We start from the raw sequence: 22,139 nt of genomic DNA on the forward strand, positions 1-22,139 counted from the left end.
CAATCTTGGAACTTTTAGCTTGCAGATAACATCTGCCTGAAATCCAACAAAGTCTTTAAAAGTTTGGAAGCACGATTCCCCAAAATCCACAGTCCACCTAGGGCAACTGTATCCCTTTTCCTCCATGCCAAAGAGTATGTTTATCTCAGACTAGTTATATTGAGCTACTGTACTGGAAAATGTATTGAATAAAGACTTTGGGGGAAACTCCCAAAGCAGCAGAGATATAATGGTAGAGCTATGGCAAGTGAATACCAGAGCACTTTGGAGAATACTTGTTCATTTATTATTCACAATCTGAGGATTTTTAAAAACATATTACCATAAAATGCCAGGAGAAGGGGATATGGGAGATCCTGCTTTGTGTCTTTCCTTCTGGCAAATTTTAATTTGTTGCCCAACACTATTTGCATGAAGTCTTTCAACTGATTTAGGCTATAAAAATATGATTAAAGATGAGTATTATATATCTGTATATTTAGGTTTCGTTTTGTAACATTTTTCAGGTGAGACCCGACAAATCTTACCTTGTTGACAGGTTCTCGTGTTTTGGGGTTCAGCTATTTGCACATATTTGTATTCTTTAAAAGAAACAGCAAAGCCCTCCACACACTTAAGGATCCAGTAAACAGAACTCAGGTGTTTTGAAATGCACAAAAAATTATCACTGTTTCAAATTCTCTTTTTTTGGGGGGGGAAGGGTCTAATTGCATCTTGATCTACTAAATGCAATGCCTAAATGGTTAAGAAAGTAGGAACTCTAAAAGCCCTTCTTTGGATTTCTCAGTTGCCTTTAATTCTTAGTCATGCTAGCCACATGACCCGGAAGCTGTCTGCGGACAAACGCCAGCTCCCTCGGCCTATAGAGCGAGATGACAGCTGCAAATCCAGAGTCGTCCGCGACTGGACCTAACCTTTTTTATCGTTCTCATTCTTTTTTGCTTCAACTCTTTGTGTGCTTAAACAAATGTAGTGAAAAATCACACCACCTACTCCTTGGCACATTCAGGGTAGACCCACGGTTTGCCAGAGGTCCAATGATATTTAGGGAAACAAATAAGCAATCCGAATGTGACAGTGCCCTCAAAGCCGCCAGATCAATGGAAATTCAATTGCCACAGAATGGCTAAAAGCTGTTTTGTTTTGTTTTTAACTAAATAAACTGGGAAGGAGGAAGAATGGAATGGTGTGACTGGCAAAGGAGGATGAAGAAAGAGAATGGCCTAGTTATAAATAGGGTACAGAAAATTATGTTGTCTGGATAGGTGGTGTAGTGGTTAAGAGTGGTGGACTCGTAATCTGGTGAACCAGGTTCGCTTCCCTGCTCCTCCACATGCACCTTGGGCTAGTCACACTTCTCTGAAGTCTCTCAGCCTCACTCACTTCACAGAGTGTTTGTTGTGGGGGAGGAAGGGAAAGGAGATTATAAGCTGCTTTGAGACTCCTTAAGGGGAGTGAAAGGTGGGATATCAAGTGCAAACTCTTCTTCTTCTTCCTAGTTTATACTAAGAAGCTCCATTCAACTTCAAACTCAATATAACTTTAACAATTGGTGCCTGAGTTGCCTCTCCCGCCTGCCTTCCCCATCCCCCTTTCCTTTAATGATGTGCATCTTGGCTTTTAATGCAATGGGTAGGGAATGTCCTCTTATTTGTTGATTGTATGCAAGCTGCTCTGGGAGCCTGTTTGACTGAAAAGTGTGATAAAATGTTATAAACAAACAAACAAACAAATATGGAAACTATCTTTAATGTTTTCAGGGAAGGATGTGAAAGCTGTTCATAGACTCACCTGCAAAAAAACAAAATGGAGAAGGAAAAGTCGATTGAAGAATAAGCAGGCACAGAACGCTGACTAGCTGAAGGGGCAGGGAAGATGCTTGGTGAAGATATTTTTATTCTCACCCCCCCTTTTAATAATAACAGATATATTTGTTTGTTGCTTTTAAATTCTTGCACCAAGTTCTTATCCCCGTGTTAAGAGTTGATATGTTTTTATGCCATAGTCTATTAGTTTTAGATTATTTGGATTTTAGATTATTTTCATAATGCTAATTTGTATTGTCTATAACTGATTTCGTTGTTTTGAACTTTGCTTTGCATTTTGTATTGTTAATACTGTTTGTAAACTCACCAGAAGATTTATCCATTATACAGGTAATATATAAATGCAACAAATAAATGTTTAAAAAATGTAATATCTGTTATGGTTATGGTCTTAGTGTCACCCAAGCAAGAAGCTAAAGTACAACTCTATAACCCAACAGAACTCTCAAAAATACCTTTAAACAACATGCAGAGTAACTACAAAAGCTAATAAAATACAGAGCAGGGAAGAAATATTACAAGGTTATTTTCTTCCAAAATGATTCCTAGATATTCATCATTCACAACGCAAAGGTTATGAATATGAAGTCCTTGCTATATAAACCACTTCTGCCCTGACAGATGGTGGTTTTCACCCACTGACAAAAAAGATTATGAGAAAAGAAGTCATTCTGTTCAACGAGACATCCCAGACAAACACCAAGCCTTGCTTGCAGAGTAATGAGTGATTTACCTTCATTGTCCTTTAGCGTAAAGTTGGGATTCAAAGGGAAACTGTTGTCCAGAGAAAAGTGGAATCTTTGACCATTTGCAAAGTCATCTCTGTCCGTGGCACCGATAGTCTGGATAACCTGGAAGGAAAATTGAATTGTTGTTGTTGTTGCTGCTGCTGCTGCTGCTACTGTTTCAAAGTCATTCTGAAGATTTTGTTAGTTAGACATTTGCATTAATACTAACAGAGGAGGATTAACATGTCACTTAAGTATTTTCACATATAAGTTTATTTTCATCACCAGGCCTAATATTGGCATGCAACAGTCCAGTGATTCCATTCTCCTTGGGACTTTTAATTCCACCCCTGGGAATTTTTGTTTGTCTTTGCTTGATTGTCTTTTGTTTTTTTGGCAAGAAGTTTATTTCCCAGTACAAAATGCCTACCTTGCATTGGATCCTATTGTATAGGATAAAAAAAAAAGGAAACCCAAAGAACTGCCCTTGTTGACAATTTGCAATAATGGTGTACAGATATTTGGGGGTGCATAGATGATTCCAAACTTTCACTTATGATTAGATTCAAAGTGAGTTGGTCTTCCTCAGGGAAAACATCTGAGGAATTTTGAAAGAAGTCAAAAGAATTGTGCTAAGTTTACTGCTGATTCTCAGAGTGGTTTGAAATATTCCAAAGAGAGTTGACTCTGGAATGGAATGAAAGCCATACCATGTAATCCCAGTACAGTGGTACCTCAGGTTAAGAACTTAATTCGTTCCAGAGGTCCATTCTTAACTTGAAACTGTTCTTAACCTGAAGCACCACTTTAGCTAATGGTGCCTCCCGCTGCTGCGCCGCTGCTGCTGCGCGATTTCTGTTCTCATCCTGAAGCAAAGTTCTTAACCCAAGGTACTATTTCTGGGTTCATGGAGTCTGTAACCTGAAGCGTCTGTAACCTGAAGTGTCTGTACCCCAAGGTACCACTGTATTTAACATTCCAGAAGAGAGGAGTGAAGCATTCTCACCTACTGGGTACATTGAAGCAAATATACATCAGATATCTCCAATCTGTGCTCAGTCTTAAGCACAATGTCACTGCATTGGCACTCACAAGCCACATTTCAGTTAGAGCCAGCATTGCTGACACAGTGCAATAACAGTTAACAGGGTCCCCCCCCCCTGCATTTTCATTGCCAGGCAAAACTATTAAATCTGAGAGACCGTTACATCAGGGTTTATGTTATTTCCCCCATTGTAACTCAGCAGTGAATTGTGGGATAAGAAAAGACACAGCAGATATGTGGTTTTATTTTGTCCTATGCAAATGTAAAGATAAACTGTTGAACAACATCATTCTAGCACTGGGAAATAAAACATAAGACCTGGAGGGAAAAAACCTCTGTCATCCACCCACATCGGCAGATTGCTGGAATACAATTCAAAATGGATGGATTTTATTCTGTGCATTTGCACTTGCCATCCTATGCCCTTAAAAAAATTGTGTGTGTGTGTGATTTTATATCTTGATTTCATTCTGTGAACCGCCCTGAGACCCCCCAGGTATAGGGCGGTATATGAATTCAATAAATAATAAGTTACAGGGAACCAGGCAGAGGGCTTTCTTGGTAGTGGCGCCTGCCCTGTGGAACGCCCTCCTGCCAGATGTCAAAGAGATAAACAACTATCTGACGTTTAGAAGACATCTGAAAGCAGCCCTGTTTAGGGAAGTTTTTAATGACTGGTGTTTTAATGTATTTTTAATCTTTGTTGGAAGCCGCCCAGAGTGGCTGGGGAAACCCAGCCAGATGGGCAGGGTACAAATAAATGTAATAAAAATAAAAATAAAAATATAAAAATAAAAATAATTCCTTAGCAATTCCAAAACATCAGAAACAACTTAGCCAGGAAAAATGATGTCAAACAAGTATGGGAATATGAAGTGAGACTTCCATGCCTAGTCACCCTTTAAGGAGCCCACAGCAGCAAAAAGTTTATTTACGGTTGTACAAGTTACAGGACGTTAGAGGTGATGTAGCTGACATGGACAAACTGCTGGGATGCCATTGCTGCAGTATTCAAAGGAGTCCACTTGTCATCAGCATGCCTCTGTGTGCTATTCACAAAGCCATTAAAAAAACTCCTGCACATTGTTGGACCAACTTTCATCAGGAAATGTCTTCTTCCAAATGAGTATATCTTCTGAAAGCTTCTACCTCTGGGTATGAGGCACATGAGTTTCTCTGTGGCCCATGCCCTCTGGGATTTTCTCCCAAGGGATATCTATCTGGCCTCTTCATTGCATATAGTATGTCCGGAGATTGATTACTGTATATTTCTTATGAAAGGTTTTGGATTCTAAAGCTCTAAATCAATCTATCTATCTATCTATCTATCTATCTATCTATCTATCTGGTGGTATTCAGTCCTGGTCCTATTCAGACCCATTTAAGTTAATAAGCAAGACTAACATAGGCTAATTAATTGCAATAGGTGTACTCTGAACAGGACTTGATTAAGTACAACCCTGTGTATATATAAAAACAATGTATGTTGTCCTGTAGATCTCTAGTACAGTCTGAAATGCATAATTCAAATTACATATTTGAATCACATGGCTACATACACATACATCTACAGTCTCCTCTATTAAACACTTTTTAAAACTATATGCCTTTCAAATATGATATTAAGAGTGTGACTATCAGGTTACCTGGTTCGGCTTTGCATTCTCACAGACAACTACATCGTAGTCTTCAGCAAGCTCTGGAGGGTTGTCATTGACGTCAAGAATTTTTATTCCAACGGGGACATGGCTCAGGAGGCCAGGACTTTCTGTAAAATACAAAAGAATAAAGTGATCCAGCTTTCAGAAGACACTTACACCCTTGCAGCTTGCCCTCAAAGCAATTTTCTGGCACTGAAAGTGGTGTTCAGAACTTGATGTAAAACAATGGCTTGTCAGATATTCGACATGCTACAGCAGAACCAGACTGATATGGCAACCTTATGAAGATGTGGTTTGCGAAGTCTCACTGGCTTTTTGCAAACGGAAATCAAAGTCAAGACTTGAAGGTTAAACTACAGGTTTATGACATCCAAGGGTATTACACGGTAGTGAAGAGAGAGAAAAAACAGGAGAAAATTTCAGAGTCTATTGTACACTCTCATGTTGTGGGCCAGGAATTAATCAAATGGCTTTATTTGATGTTATGGTGTCATATCAAAGTCCTGTCAAATCAGGAATAGATTAGCTGGGTTTTTTTTAGGAAGAAATAGTAAAATGTGGAAGAGGGTAAAGATTTTTTTAAAAAATGTATTATTTTAACATTTTTAGGTTTGCTACTCTGGGCACCTTTGGAAGGGCGGAATACAAATTTAATAGGTAACTAGGATGCTGTTTTTGACTGTTTTTTAATTGCTAAAATTGCTTTTTAATTGTATTGTTACATATATTTAGAAGGTATCAATTGTATATATGGTTTACAATATATTTTAAGCCAGCTGGAGTTGGGTTTTATTATAAAAAGTTTGCAAGCATATGACACAACTGCACCGACTGCTAGTTTGCTACCAAGCCTGATCTAAGGCTCATTTGTTGCCCAGGTGATCATGGAGCCCAGAGATTTTACTTTCTTGGGCTCCATGATCACTGCAGATGGTGACAGCAGCCACAAAATTAAAAGACGCCTGCTTCTTGGGAGAAAAGCAATGACAAACTTAGACAGCATCTTAAAAAGTAGAGACATCACCTTGCCAACAAAGGTCCGCATAGTAAAAGCTATGGTTTTCCTAGTAGTGATGTATGGAAGTGAAAGCTGGACCATAAAGAAGGCTGGTCGCCAAAGAATAGATGCTTTTGAATTATGGTCTGGAGGAGACTCTTGAGAGTCCCATGGACTGCAAGAAGATCAAACCTCTCCATTCTTAAGGAAATAAGCCCTGAGTGCTCACTGGAAGGACAGTTCGTGAAGCTGAGGCTCCAATACTTTGGCTACCTCATGAGAAGAGAAGACTCCCTGGAAAAGACCCTGATGTTGGGAAAGATGGAGGGCACAAGGAGAAGGGGACGACAGAGGACGAGATGGTTGGACAGTGTTCTCGAAGATACAAACATGAGTTTGACCAAACTGCAGGAGGCAGTGAAAGACAGAAGTGCCTGGTGTGCTGTGGTCCATGGGGTCACGAAGAGTCGGACACGACTAAACGAATAAACAACAACAATAATCAACTGAGCCTATACCCTGAGAGAGGGAAGTGTCATTGTCCAGGACAGACAGTTGCATAGTTTCAGTTGGGAACCATGGGGCAAATGGTGCTCTGTCATTTCCTCTTCTTGTGCTGTAGCTTTCCATATATTGCTGAACAACAACTCTCCCCGTCTCAGCCAACTTGCTAGTGGCCACAGATGATGAGCGTTTTAGCTTAGCAACATCCGGAGAACCACATGTTAGGGAAGGGATCACGTAGTCTTTGCTGGGCCATACTAGAAATAATGGTGTACTGTTGGCTTAGTGCAATAATAAAGTTCCAGGAAACAAAACAAGCTCAAGAGGGCCTTCATTGTGTGAGCCAACTAGGAACATGTCAGAATAGCTTCAAACAAGCAATCTCCTGCACAGCTACACAACTGAATTGGCTCTTAATTTCATAATGCCAGTGCTTACCATTAAAGCTCTTTGTCCTATTACACATAAAACAACTCATTATATATTGATCTAGCTTCAGCTCAGTAGGTGTGTAGGACAACATTGTTCTGATTTATTGCAGATGCTTTCAAAAGGATCCTGTTCTTTCATTTGTACGCTGCCAGATAAACTTCAATGGAAGTTTTGCTTTGTGGTTGCTAAAACCATAACAGAAAATAGGGCAGTCTTTTCTACCGTTGAAAGGACTTTGTTGTAAATTGTATTTATTTGATAGGGTACACACAGAACAAAACAACTGGAGTTGATAAAAAGGTCCTAGGTCTTGTGTCTGAACCTCTTATGTTTCTTTGCACATAACTTTAATGGTGGAGCGCAGATTTGTTCTCTGCAAAGATGCTTCAAGTTCATCGATCAAAGTAGTCTGAACACAGTGTCAATGAAAGCATGTCAGCAGAAAATGGTCTCCTTGTTACATTCATCACCTCGAAATGAAACTGAAGTTGTTCAGCCACTATATAATAAATGAGAGGGGACTCTCCCTGAGATGTTTAAATAAATTCAGGACTACCTGTTGTGTGCCATGTCCTTTGGAAGAAGGAGCATAGGCTACAAGTTGCATGTCATCTCCATAGTGGTAGTTCTCCTCTGAAACTCAAGCCCCTTCATTCTAGCTTTTAGATGCATGGTAAAAAAAATGTGTGTTTATGTGCTTAATCATTTGGTTAAGAGTTTTCTGATTTTATGATGACTTCATGGTTGTTTACATTTTAGAACTTTGTTTTAGATATAATTTGTCTTTTTCCTGTGTCTTACACTGCATTGACAGTTGGAGGAGGATCATACTGAGTAAAAATCATGGCAAACCCAATATGACCTTCAGTGGAATCGTAGGAAACCTCAGTGCAAGCAAGGTTTTCTTGCCCAGGTAACGGGAGTAGAAATCACCCCCCCCCCCCAATATATTAATGAACACCTGCTGAGACTTAATTTGATTTGGTTACATTGGATGAATATGACTAGTTAGTTTGTTTTGCAGGTCCTCAAGTTGTTATATATAATAAATATAACCTACTGTATTTATCCACATTTGGTTGTGTCAACTCTATTGTTAGCCGCTTTGAGACTCCTTAGGGTAGTGATAAAGCGGGATATCAAATCCAATCTCCTCCTCCTCCTCCTCCTCCTTCTCTTCTTCTTCTTCTTGGTTTGCTGGCAATTGTGGGTGAGCTAACCACTATCCCCGCGACGGGGTGAGCTCCCGTTGCTCAGTCCCTGCTCCTGCCAACCTAGCAGTTCGAAAGCACGTCAAAGTGCAAGTAGATAAATAGGTACCGCTCTGGCGGGAAGGTAAACGGCGTTTCTGTGCACTGCTCTGGTTTGCCAGAAGTGGCTTAGTCATGCTGGCCACATGACCCGGAAGCTGCACGCCGGCTCCCTCGGCCAATAAAGCGAGATGAGCGCTGCAACCCCAGAGTCGGTCATGACTGGACCTAATGGTCAGAGGTCCCTTTACCTTTTTAACCACTATAGATCAACTGGTCTCTGGGTCTCTAGAAGACCGCTAGGGAATTTATGGTGGGCCAGATTAGGCCTGTGGATTGGCAGCTCATGTTCTACCTCTGGTGTCTGAAACAAATCAGTTAGAAAAAGTGAAAAGGAAATAGCAGCAGCATTTGAAAGAGGCTGTCCTTGAGATAATCCACCAGACAGTAAATCTGGCCACGAGGACCAACCAAATGGTTACATTAGCATTGTCACTGCATAGGCAATCATCCAGCAATCTCTGCCAAATACAAGGCAGCTTAGGTGATTAACATGCTGTAACAATTATGTGTGCGAATGAATTTTGCATTATCTGTTCGAGTTGCAATCCTGTAATGAAGTTTGAACAATGAAAGGTTGAACTCATTTGCTTTAATTATTGGATATCAGATATTAAAATCACCTGATAAATTGTTGTTTTGGGAACAACAGAAGAATGAGCACAGACCAGAACAAAAACTGGGTTTTTTCCAGGACAAAAAAATGGAGAAATTTTCATTTGTTTTGAATGACAATGCTTCCTGGCTAATTGTTCAAAGGAAAAGCTCCACTCCCAGTCAAATGTTTTCAATAAGTCTGGCAACTGTCATGTTTTCTAGCTGCTGCAAGCTGCCACAAACAGCTAGAAATTTTTGTTAGAAGGAAGGAAGGACCAGAGACACTGTTGAACTACCTTGTAAGTTACTCCGTAACAATTTAAATTACTGAAAGTGTGTGGATTCATTTAGGATTTCCCCTAAAAGATCCTAAAAGAATTAGAAGGGAATGGACTTTGTAATCCACTTCTGATTGACCAGATTGAGACTGGTCAATCCCTAATACAATCCCTAATACCAGATCAATCCCTAATCCACAGTAATTGTGAACTCAGGTTAGAAGTTAGGAGAGCTACAATTGCAGCATTTGAGAATCATGGAAACTATTATTTATTGTGATGAGATCGAGTCTGGCTTTCCCCTGAACTTAAGTGCTCTCCTTTTCCTTTTCTTCATCTGGTGTGACTGCAAGGAAATCAGAAGGTTTTGTTTCCAATCTCAATTAACCACAGTTTATCAGGTTTGGGTGACTTGGTAAACTGAGGTTAATCAAGAGAAAAGTGAAATCTTCCAAACTGCTTGTTGCTGTGCCCAAGAGGGAGCATGTGAATCTGAGATGAGGCTAGACTCATTCATGTCATAATAAACCCTGGTTGGTTTACTGACATCTGGTCAATGTGTACACCAAGTTCCCTTGACTGGAGAGGCTTTCCCATCCACCTCCATTTGTCCAATGCAATACATGCACAGAATTACCATCATGGTTGGGGGGGAAAAGAAAAGAAAGGTTTCTAATGCACCAAACTCCAGCTTTGTTCCACAGTGTACGTGAAGTTCTGAGCCAGGGGAGTGATTGCTAAATTCTCCACCACTACCATCCCCATAAGCAGTAATCTTACTCACATTTCTGGTTCTGCTGCTGTTTTTAAGTTTTGGATTGAGATCTGTGTGTGAACAACCAAGTGGCTTGTCTCTGCTTCGGAGGAACTGCTGAGAAAGGTTACCTGCTGTTTTGCATGTTTCAGTCTTCTTTATTTTGATTAGAATTCATTGCTCCTGCTTCAAAGTGCCTTTGAAAATGTCGCTACCTTGCTGGGCTATTGTACAGACTGCATTTTCTTCAAATTGTTTTCATTTCCTCTGGCATGCAGCATAGAAGATTTTATCCACATAGCAATGAGTAGTAGTTGTTTTTTTTCCATTTGTGCTTTCCCTTTGACAATAAACTAACAAATATCTAATTTTTAGTACACAATTCTGGAGGAAAAAAAAAACCTTTTTACAAAAATCCACCCCAAAACACAATTCATGTTTTTCTTTTCCTATTGCTTACATAGTTATACCCTGGAGGATTTTGAATGTCTTATAAAATTATACAGTTGCTCTAGACCGTTTTTCTTTCATAGGACAGGTGGAGATCAAAGCTGTGTGCAGACACAGATGCCTTTCCTGTGGTCATTTTTCTTATACTTTGGCATTTCAAACAGTCAGAGCTTAATAAAGCCTGTGGTAATCTGACATTTTCGCTCTTCGGGTATCTCTGTTTGTCTCAGGTCCTTTTTCTTTGCACCTGTTCTCTACAGCTATGCTCAGCATCTTCTGAAACAAACAAAAAGAATCTGAAAGAGAAGTCCTGGCTAGATCTTTGCAAACAATCCATTTATAGGATTGCGTTCAGAAATACACCTCCATTGCTGGAGGCCCACTTTTATCATTTCCTTCTGTATAGAAATTTCAGAACTATTTTCTGTCCTTATGCCTCATAGAGCATAGGGTAAATGGATATGCTTTATAAGATTTTTTTAAAAGCTACCCAGAACTATTATGGTGTGACACTATAATACAGTGGTACCTTGGGTTAAGTACTTAATTCGTTCCGGAGGTCCGTTCTTAACCTGAAACTGTTCTTAACCCGAAACACCACTTTAGCTAATGGGGCCTCCTGCTGCTGCCGTGCCGCTGGAGCCCGATTTCTGTTCTCATCCTGAAGCAAAGTTCTTAACCCGAGGTACTATTTCTGGGTTAGCGGAGTCTGTAATCTGAAGTGTATGTAACCTGAAGCGTATGTAACCTGAGGTACCACTGTATAAGCCTAAATAGATGGAAATTATACTTTGGAAATTGAGGGAACTTTCACTTTTCAGAACGTCTGAATCTGAATAGCATCTGGATGGGAGATGTTGCCTTGACTGAACATGTACTCTCAAGGAGAGACTGGGGATAACCGTTCCGTATATTTATGTTCAATGGACAAAGGCAGCAATCTGATTCCTTCTTACTATCTCTGCACTGTCATCGATTAGCTGCAATTCCACCTTGCTAAAACAGAGGGGTAGATATGGAAGCAGGGCCTACTTTCAGTTTCTGGGCCACTGCCCCTACACCCTCCAGTGTAACCAAAATGAGGAGACTGGAAACTTTTGCTTCTGTCTTCAACTAACTGTGGTTTGTTGTCATGTGCAAACCTGAAACCATCATTAATCTTAGCAGCAGTTGATGGTTTCAGAGCCTGGCTATGATCAGAAACTTATTTTATTGATTGATTGATTGATTGATTGATTAGAATTATATACTGCCCTTCATCAAAAGATCTCAGGGTGGCTCACACCCTGATAAAAACACAAAAGCACAAATAAGCAACAAAATAGTAAAACAAAACACCCACCCGCCCACAAACATATTTAAAAGGTTGTGGAATATTAATCAGCCAAAGGCCTGGTTGAAGAGGAACATGTTTGCCTGGTGCCTTAAAATATACAGTGGTACCTTAGGTTACATACACTTCAGGTTACAGACTTTGCTAACCCAGAAATAATACCTTGGGTTAAGAACTTTGCTTCAGGATGAGAACAGAAATTGTGCTCCGGCGACACGGCAGCAGCAGGAGGCCCCATTAGCTAAAGTGGTGCTTCAGGTTAAGAACAGTTTCAGGTTAAGAACGGAGCTCCAGAACAAATTAAATACTTAACCCGGCGTACCACTGTATAATGAAAGCATCAGAAGAACAGGAGAGAGCAGTTCATCAGGCCCTGGAGATTTGAATTCATTTAAAGTAGCTAGGTGTTTCCTTGCCACCTGTTTTGCTATCTTGCACTGCAGTTGCCTCCTTGCATCATTCATTCTGTTATCATCATGTTGGGGACAGGTTTCCTTTTGGGAGAAGGCAGAGGGAAAGTAGGCGTTGAGCAGTTCCCCCTCCTCTCTGTCACCCAATAGCATTTCTCTGTCTTAACACTGAAGACTGCAAGCCAGCGTTGTCATTCGAGAGAGATGGCCTTGTGCTGAGCCACCTGTTTTGTCTTCCTCACATTCAGTGCATTGCTTTGTGATTGCAAATGGTTTCTAAGAGGAGGCTATAAAAGAGCTGCAGATGGTGCAACATATGGCGGTGTGTCTTCCGAGAGATAAAAGGTGACAGAGGCCCACCAGCCCAATGCTTTGAGTGCAGCACTTGCTCCTTGTCCAATCCCAGATTTGATTTTGCGTTTCTTGTCTGTCATCTCATTTTTGTGCAGAGGGAGTGTGAAAAGACTGAAGGCATAAATGAAATATTTGATAGCAAAACCAAGTCTAGCCTAAGCCAATTGCTTAATACCAGCTGAGGGTGTGTTTGGAGGGAAATGTGCTTAAATCTCTCCTACTAAAATCAACAAGGTAGAAAAGAACTTAATTTTGGCACCATCTTTTCTGTTTCTCTGTATATGCAATTATGCATATATAATCCGGTAGGCAGAATTGTAGAGAAATTGCCATTTTGTACAGCATTACATCATCGCTTCAAGCCATCCTATTTTAATGGAAAACATCACTATTCTTACTGTCCTTTTGTAATATAGCATTTATGCACCTATGCCAAATAAATAATGTATAAGAAGGCAACATTGAAGTCTGATGGTATTGAGAAAGTCTGATGGTATTGAGATTGATTTCTCCTAAACAGCTATATCAGGTAACTCTTCTGTTTTCCCTGCCTGCAGTAGCTAGCTAGCGGTATGCATGTAGCTTTACGAATAAGCTCCAATGAGGCTTTTAAATCTTAATTAAAGCTTGGTCTTGCTGTACACCTGTTTATGATTAGGGCTAAATTATAGCTGAAAGCATGCTGCACTGGAAATAAAAACACCGCGTGAAGAGACTATGTGGCCCATATCAGGTCTCAGAGGTTGAACTCTTAATGGTTAACTATAAAACTGTAGTTTACTGTAGAAATTTACTTAGTCCAAAGTATTAACTCAATCCCAAGAGCAGAAATAACTATAAAAATCAATTTGCTGCCTTCATAAAATACCTATGCACAGCATTAATGCAGTACTTTCCAGGAGTATCGCCTACGAATGAAAGTGAAAAGAAAACTCCATCGTCTGGTAGTAGTGAACCAAAAAAGGAAAAATTATGGGTTAAGACCTTCCAAGTGTCCCTATTTTCCAGGGACAGTCCTAGATTTACAGAAGCCATCCCAGTTTCTGATTTGATCCCAGAATATCCTGCTTTTCCTTAGGACGTTGCTATTTTCATTGGAGAAATGTTGGAGGGTATGGAGTTAAGTGACCCCCAAGCCAAGGTGATTTAGCCTTTAGAAGACATCTGAAGGCAGCCCTGTACAGGGGCTTTTTAAAGTTTAATTGTGTTTTTATGTTGGAAACTCCCCAGAGTGACTGGGGCCACCCTGTCAGATGGGCGGGGTATAAATAATAGTATTATTATTATATAGGATGTCTCTACTTTCATTGGAGAAATGTTGGAGGGTATGTGGGTTAAACAGGGAAGGCCCACCATTTTTTTAGTAATCCCCCCCCCCACTTACCTGGTGATTAAGGGCTACTGGAGTCACATACCCAGGAGTAAACCCTAATGAAAACAATGGGACTTAACTACTAAGTAAACATTATAGGAGTGGGGAGTATGGGATATAAAAGAATAAAGAGAAGCACATCTGAAAATGTTCTCTCCTGGAGCCATCATACTAGTAGATGCAGAAATGCTCAGTTCTCTTTATTTATCACTCTTCCCCCCCCCCTTTTTTTAAACTGGTGAGGATTTTTCCAAAGTAAGCAAAAGAACAAGAAATGTGTTCCAAATGGTTCTGAGAAAATATGTTTATCAGAGATTAACAGTCTTAATAAAACAACATCATGCCCAACAAATTTTGGCTGATGATAGCTTTCCTCAGAGGCGCAAGACTAAAGGTCTTCTGTCAAGGTGGGTTATTAGATAAAGATATTTTTAAGCATCATTTTGTTGTTTCGCTGTTTTTGATTGTGCTCCCTTTCCCCCTCTGCGGGGGTCACATTGGTCTCCCCCCTAGTTTTCGCCCATCTGAGTCCAGCATTCCACTGAATCTGCTGTCCTGATCTAGATCCTACGTTGTTTCCCAGCATTTCCAGCCCAAGGTTAAAAGAATATGTCCAGCCCAAGGGTAAAAGAATAAGCGTCCCTGGATTCCTTGAAAAAAAAAATCTGGTAACCACCTAAGTCCTTTTTATAGAAAAGTGAAAGAAACAGAGAGTTTATGTAGAAAATATTGAGCAGAGAAATGTAGAGCATCTACTCAGAAGAAAGTCCGATTGAGGCCAATGAGACTTAAACATAAATGGGTATAGGATTTCACTCTCGGTTACCATCTGGGAACAAAGCCGATCTCAGGCCATTTATTTTCTACATCCGTATATTACTTACTCTGATTACTAAGTGGCCTTATAAAAATTTTAAGGAGCTTTTTGACATTTAATTTCATAGGTTATTAGTAAAGGCCTCCAAAAATAGTACACGGGGCTTAATCTTTAGTTCAGTGAGGATACTTTCAAATGTCATATACTTCATCGTAATGGCAGTTCCAATACAGAGCTATGTGAGAGCTAAAAGTGTAAGTCTCTGGCTCAGACTTCATAAACTCAGGAGGGAAGAACACCATTTAGATATTGATTTGTTTACTCATCCTGATCAACAATGGACATGAAGTGTGCTGAAAGCTTCAAAACTGTTATTGAAATGCGAAGTGGTTAGAGCAAACTTTTCCAACTGGGTGCCCTCCATAGGTTTTGGGATACACCTATCATACCTGATGATTGATCATGTTGGCTGGGGCTCATGGGAGTTGAAGTCCAACAACATTTGGAGATAATGAAGTTGGACCAGGGATAGGGCCAGAAATTCAATTGAATTCACATCTAAAGGACATTCTACCTGATTTGCAGTTTTAAAACCAATATGTGGACTGAAACACAGCCTTTCTATGAAATTCAAACTTCTCAGAATTTCAACATGCAGTTCTCCAGCCAATGAACGTGTGCAAAAATGCATACGTTGAGGCAAAGTGGCCAAATAAAGGCATATATTCATTAATATAACACAAGAAGTTACATTTTCATGAGTACTTTGTTTAAAAAATGCAAATTGATATGGAAATATGGAAGAAGTTGAGGTGCTAATTTTCTGATTGATAAAGTCTAAGCAGCTTGCTGATCACGCATCTGCCCAGATCCAATTTCTAAGCTGTATTCAGGGAGCCATGTCTGCCTCAGTCTAGCTATTCTCTTCCACAACTTGTTTTTGTGAGAAAATAGCATATAGTAGCTATGGTTGTTTGCTCCAGGGTGACTTCTGAATGTAGGAAGTCCACATCTTTCCCTTATAACATGCAGTAAAACAAACAAACAAACATATTCCAGTCACATCATAGCTGTCAACTTTTCCCTTTTCTTGCGAGGAATCCTATTCGGAATAAGGGAATTTCCCTTAAAAAAAGGGAAACGTTGAACGCTATGAGTCACATGTGCTATCAGCACCTTAAGTATGTTGCTATACCCACTCTATTTCATTGCCTGATGCTTATGGAGGTAGGGAAACTCCTAAGGTGTGATCGGTTCTGCTCTGCTTAGTGTGAGAAAGAGATGTGGGGCTGCTGCTTCTGTTAGCAATTAGGCGTTGACCAGAAAAAAATTGTTCTAACCATTGTCATAAGTTGACCACAACAGACTACAGGTGCTCCAAACTGTCTGTGGGGGGGGGGGGGAATGCCCCGGAGCATGGTCTGAGGGCAAATGATACAGCTATATTGCTGAAGCTAAGATCTGGGTCTGATCAGTGATGGGAGTCTGATGGGAGACTACAATATATGCTGCTTCAAATTCCATGGTAGCAGTAATGGAGGCTAGAAACATGGTAAGCGTAATGTTGATCGAACGCTAAGGGTTGTTTGAATCACATCCATTTCCACGCCATCACCATCATCACTAAGCAATCCTTCCTTGTTGCATGCGAGCACTATATGGAGGTTATATTTTTAAATTGTTTTTATGAAGATTTTCTTGGGTAACAAAAACACATAGACACATTTCAGTTCACAGAGTCCTTTCTACAGATGAGTTACATTTGGTGTGAGACACTAATGTTATGAGGTTGGAGGAGTAGAGAGAGGAGAAGAGGAGAAGAGAGGTGGGGGTTGGGGACACACACAAAATAGTTACCTACCAATTTCAGAAGCCGTGACTGTTATGTTGTACCAAGGGGTTTCTTCTCTGTCGAAGACCTTAGCTGTTTTAATGGTCCCAGTGTTTGCATCAATTGTGAAATACCTGTCTTCTTCTGCTTTGTAGTCAATGAAATATCTAGGAAGGACAAATAAAACAAAAATCAAAAGTTACCCTTAAATATATATATAAATGTTAGAACATTTAGCAGTGAGCTAATTGCTTATCCATTGACATCTGCACTCTGTAAGGGGCCATAGCTCAGTTGCAGAGTACATGCTTGGCATGCAGAACTTCCACCAATCCTTGGCACCTTTGTTTGTTAAGTGATCTCCAGTCTAATGGATGAGGTTGGGAAAGGTTGTCTGCAACCTTTGATGACAAACTGCTGCAAATAGACAACTCCCAGTTTGCTTTCTCTATGGCTTAATTTAGTATAAAGCAGATTTAAACACATCACTTCTGAAATCAAGAACCTGCCCAAGGAAACCAATGTTTGCATTCCCACATTATTATTATTATTATTATTATTATTATTATTATTATTATTGTAAAGGTAAAGGGACCCTTGACCATTAGGTCCAGTCGTGGCCGACTCTGGGGTTGCGGCACTCATCTCGCTTTATTGGCCGAGGTATCCGGCATATGGCTTCCAGGTCATGTGGCCAGCATGACTAAGCCGCTTCTGGCGAACCAGAGCAGCAAACAGAAACGCCATTTACCTTCCCGCTGGAGTGGTACCTATTTATCTACTTGCACTTTGATGTGCTTTCGAACTGCTAGGTTGGCAGGAGCAGGGACCGAGCAACGGGAGCTCACCCCGTCGCGGGGATTCGAACCGCCGACCTTCTTGATCGGCAAGTCCTATGCTCTGTGGTTAAAAGGGAGGTGCAAATAAGCATATTGTACATTGGATTGTTGCCTCTAAGTCAAAGAAAGAGGGAAGGGAGGACGGGGTGTGTGAGAGATATATAATTTTTTGTTTGTCATCTGGGAATGGCTGTTTCTGTTGACTTTGCCTCACCTTCCAGCCCTGAGATCTTTCACAGAAGAACTCTGAGGAGACTTTAAGTTGAGGCATAAAAATGGAGGGTGTTTCTATGTCCTAATGCTGTCAGTCTTGGAGCTACTTTTGGATGCAAAGTCACTGTATGTTTTACTTGGCACATTTGTGAAGTTTATAGTTTCTTTAATTTCTATGCTTATATGTGTGTCTGTGACATTGTAGTGATATACTTTTTATTACGTAATCACGTTTGCACTAGAGAATTTAGACTTTTTATGTGAGCTGCATTGAGCACAGATGTATGTGTGGAAATGTGGTTTATAAATAAATGGATGATGACTAACAAAGGTGGCACACGGTCAGAGAGAGGAAAACAATAACAAATAGAAGAAGCAACATGTAGAATAGATACAAGCGGAAAAACATGAAAAACTGGAAGCTGCGGTCATCAAGGTGAGAAATGAACACAGCATTAAATAAAGTCTTCATAGCAGAATCAAAAATGACAGATTTTGGAGATGCTTAAAAGCTGAAATACACAAGACTTTGCTGTAGCCATAAAAAAAGAAGTTCAGAAGAGAATGGAGAATCAAATGCAACCCCAAAGGTTACCCATGTGGGCAGAAGGACAGATGTTGGAAGATTTCAAGGCAAAGTAAAATAAGATAGAAAGGCTAGATTGCCAGAAGGGCAGACAAATAACTTCATTTTAAAGCTGTTAACTTTTTAAAGAGGAAACCAAGGCAAAACAGCAACAGGACATCATAGCAGACCATTAAACAGAGAATCTAGAACCAAAAGTTGTAAATTATCCACAAAAATGTGATACTGTGTTCATCCCAAGGCAGAACTCAAAGCTGCAGCCTCACTCATCTATAAGCAATTAATTAGTGGGCCTATGGTAGTCTTGTGACTTATGGCAGATTTGTGAGGAGGACCTGAGATTGCAAATCAATGAGCAGAAGTGGGATCAAATTTGGTCCAAATCTCCATTGAAAGCAGCATCCAGTTGGAATTCAGAAGGCTATTCCTGAAGTTCTTCTGAAGTAGCATTGAACGCTGCCACAGCTTTCCAAAATTAGTAGGGCTGTTTCCCCACTTTGCTGGCAGGGTTGCGACCTTAGAGGCACCTTCCTTCATATGTGATGGGAATGTGGGGAGATTCGTGTGTGTTTTTACTGTGTTATCTGTTTTCATAGGTCAAACTTTTGTCTTTAGTTCTGTGGTCTCTGAAAATCGCCTTGAATCCACTGATGGGATAGGAAATGCAAATCCTTGCGCTGATAGAATGGTTACTTAACACTACATTGGCTAAAAGCTCAGGGGTGCCATCTTGGTGGGGAGGAGGGGCAAATCCCCCCCAAACAATTTTTTCTGTGGTTTGCAGTGGGCCCCATTGGGCCTTCCCATGGCTGTGGCAGAGTCAGGAGATGCTCTGCAGGTTGGTGCAACCTTGTGCCATGTGCACCAGTCTCCACTGTGTCTCCTGATGCTGCAGGGACCAGTACGGCCTAGCAGAAGGCTTCACCAGACTGTGCAGCATCGGGAGATGCATTCGATTTTACATGTGCATGCTGGGCTCCTTCAATCTTGGCAGCAACCCAGCGCCTATGGTGTTGCAGATTATTGGTTCCCACTTTCCACGATGGCTCCCATGTTATACAGTGGTACCTCAGGTTACAGACGCTTCAGGTTACAGACCCTGCTAACCCAGAAATAGTACCTCGGGTTAAGAACTTTGCTTCAGGAAGAGAACAGGAATCACACGACAAAGGCGCGGCAGCAGCGGGAGGCACCATTAGCTAAAGTGGTACCTCAGGTTAAGAACAGTTTCAGGTTAAGAACGGACCTCCAGAACAAATTAAGTTCTTAATGCGCTCTACGTGGGACTACCTTTGAAGGTGACCCTGAAACTGAAATTAATCCAGAATGCGGCAGCTAGACTGGTGACTGGGAGTGGCCTCTGGGACCACATTACCCCGGTCCTGAGAGATCTGCACTGGCTCCCAGTACGTTTCCGAGCACAATTCAAAGTGTTGGTGCTGACATTTAAAGCCCTAAATGGCCTCGGTCCTGTATACCTGAAGGAGCGTCTCCACCCCCATCATTCAGCCCTGAGATCCAGCACCGAGGGCCTTCTGGCGGTTCCCTCATTGCGAGAAGTAAGGTTACAGGGAACCAGACAGAGGGCCTTCTCGGTAGTGGTGCCCACCCTGTGGAACGCCCTCCCATCAGATGTCAAGGAAATAAGTAGCTATCCTATCTTTAAAAGACATCTGAAGGCAGCCCTGTTTAGGGAAGTTTTTAATATTTAATGCTGTATTGTTTTTAACACTTGATTGGAAGCCGCCCAGAGTGGCTGGGGAAACTCAGCCAGATGGGCGGGGTATAAATAATAAATTATTATTGTTATTATAAATTATATTAACCCGAGGTACCACTGTATATAATACAGGATGTGCTTTTCTTATAAATCATGAAAGCAGAAATGAGTTGCATTTCCACAAAAGTGACAACAGGATCAGGGATGGCCAATCAAGGGAGCATCACAATAGTCCCAAAACAGAGAACAGCTCTCCCTTCAACTCTCCTCTGCTGCTGCCATTCTCCCTTCCACTGAAAGTGAAGGCCTTGAAGAGGAGAGAAGAAACAAACACAATGAGGAAGAAGATAAAGAGAGACTGACAAGCAACGTCTTTCCAAGTCTACTTCGCTGAAGGTCACCGTTAACAATTGAAGCAATTACAGCCTTCCTACGGCCTGCGGACCAGCTTATGAATCTTGATTGAAAATTAAGGGAGGCGTTTATTTTCCAGAAGTGTGGCTTCATTGATACCCACAGAGTTTCATGCGTCATTGTGCATTGTCTTTTGTTGGAACTATTTTCTACACTCCTCAATTATTTCTGAACAGTCATGCAGGGGAAAGTGGATAGGGACTATAACAGCATAAGAGCTTAAGAGGAGCTTTCTGAATTGAGCCAATGGCCCATATCTGGTCCAGCATCCTGTTCTCACAGTGGCCAATCAGATACCTGTGGGCATTCTGCCCACCTGTGATTGTCAGCAACTGGTATTCAAAAGTATACTGTCTTTAACAGTGGAGGTGCAGCATGGTTGTGTAGATAGTATCTGTTGATAGACATATCCTTCATGAATTTGTCTAATCCTCTTTTAAAATCATTCACGTTGGTGCCCATCACTGCCTCCTGTGGAAGCAAGTTTTATAGCAGACACATCACCTTGCAAAGCAGAGACATCACCTTGCCAACAAAGGTCCATATAGTTAAAGCTATGGTTTCCCCAGTAGTGATGTATGGAAGTGAGAGCTGGACCATAAAGAAGGCTGATCGCTGAAGAATAGATGCTTTTGAATTATGGTGCGGGAGGAGATTCTTGAGAGTCCCATGGACTGCAAGAAGATCAAACCTCTCCATTCTGAAAGGAAATCAGCCCTGAGTGCTCACTGGAAGGACAGATCCTGAAGCTGAGGCTCCAATACTTTGGCCACCTCATGAGAAGAGAAGACTCCCTGGAAAAGACCCTGATGTTGTGAAAGATGGAGGGCACAAGGAGAAGGGGACAACAGAGGACGAGATGGTTGGATAGTGTTCTCAAAGCTACCAGCATGAATTTGACTAAACTGCGGGAGGCAGTGGAAGACAGAAGTGCCTGGCGTGCTCTGGTCCATGTGGTCACGAAGAGTCAGACACGACTAAACGACTAAACAACAACATGGACTTTGCGGGGAAAGTACTGTCTTTCATCTATCCTGAACCTTCCAACGTCCAGCTTCATCAAATGTACATACCGTATTTTTCCGTCTATAAGACGCCCCCATGTATAAGATGCCTCCTATTTTGGGGACTCTGATTTAAGAAAATGGAGGGAAATGGCCCCCGTGTATAAGACACCCCCGAATTGTGGACATTATTTTAAAGGGAAAAAACCTAGTCTTAAACATGGAAAAATACTGTAAGTTCAAATTGAATGAGAGAAGGAGGAAAAAAACTTGTCTCTACTTTCTCCGTGCCAGGCATGGTCTTATAAACTTCTATCATGTCACCTCTGACTCACCTTTTCTCTCAACTACAAAAGTCTCAAATGCTTGTATTTTTCTTCAAGTACAAGCCTTGGTCATTCTGGTTGCCCTTTTCTGAACCTTCTTCAACCCAATAATCTCCTTTTTGAGATGATGTGATCAGAACGGCGCACAGTATTCCAAATATGGTTGCACCATAGATTTGTGTATAGGCAGTAGAGTATTGGCTGTTTTATTATCTTTCTTTTTTAAATTATTTTTTTAATTTGATTTTACATTTAGTGTTTACATTCAGACATAAATCAGCACCACAAAAATATAGGATACTCATATCCTTGAACTTCCCTCCATGGGTTCCATTGTT

General features: G+C 40.9%; 1 protein-coding gene across 6 annotated transcripts in view; it reads right to left on the reverse strand.

The window, feature by feature from the left end:
• Nucleotides 1–22,139, reverse strand: part of CDH18 (cadherin 18) — a 614,393-nt gene that overhangs the window by 13,426 nt on the left and 578,828 nt on the right. For all 6 annotated transcript variants that reach the window (XM_083623835.1, XM_083623834.1, XM_083623830.1 and 3 more), the window contains 3 exons: nt 16,730–16,866; nt 5,246–5,367; nt 2,560–2,677 (listed from right to left, as the gene is read on the reverse strand). In XM_083623835.1, the coding sequence (XP_083479961.1) occupies nt 2,560–2,677; nt 5,246–5,367; nt 16,730–16,866 (377 nt within the window). The remainder of the gene's footprint in view (nt 1–2,559; nt 2,678–5,245; nt 5,368–16,729; nt 16,867–22,139) is intronic.

This window comes from Podarcis filfolensis (assembly GCF_964270895.1).
Source record: "Podarcis filfolensis genome assembly, chromosome: 7".
NCBI lineage: Eukaryota > Metazoa > Chordata > Lepidosauria > Squamata > Lacertidae > Podarcis > Podarcis filfolensis.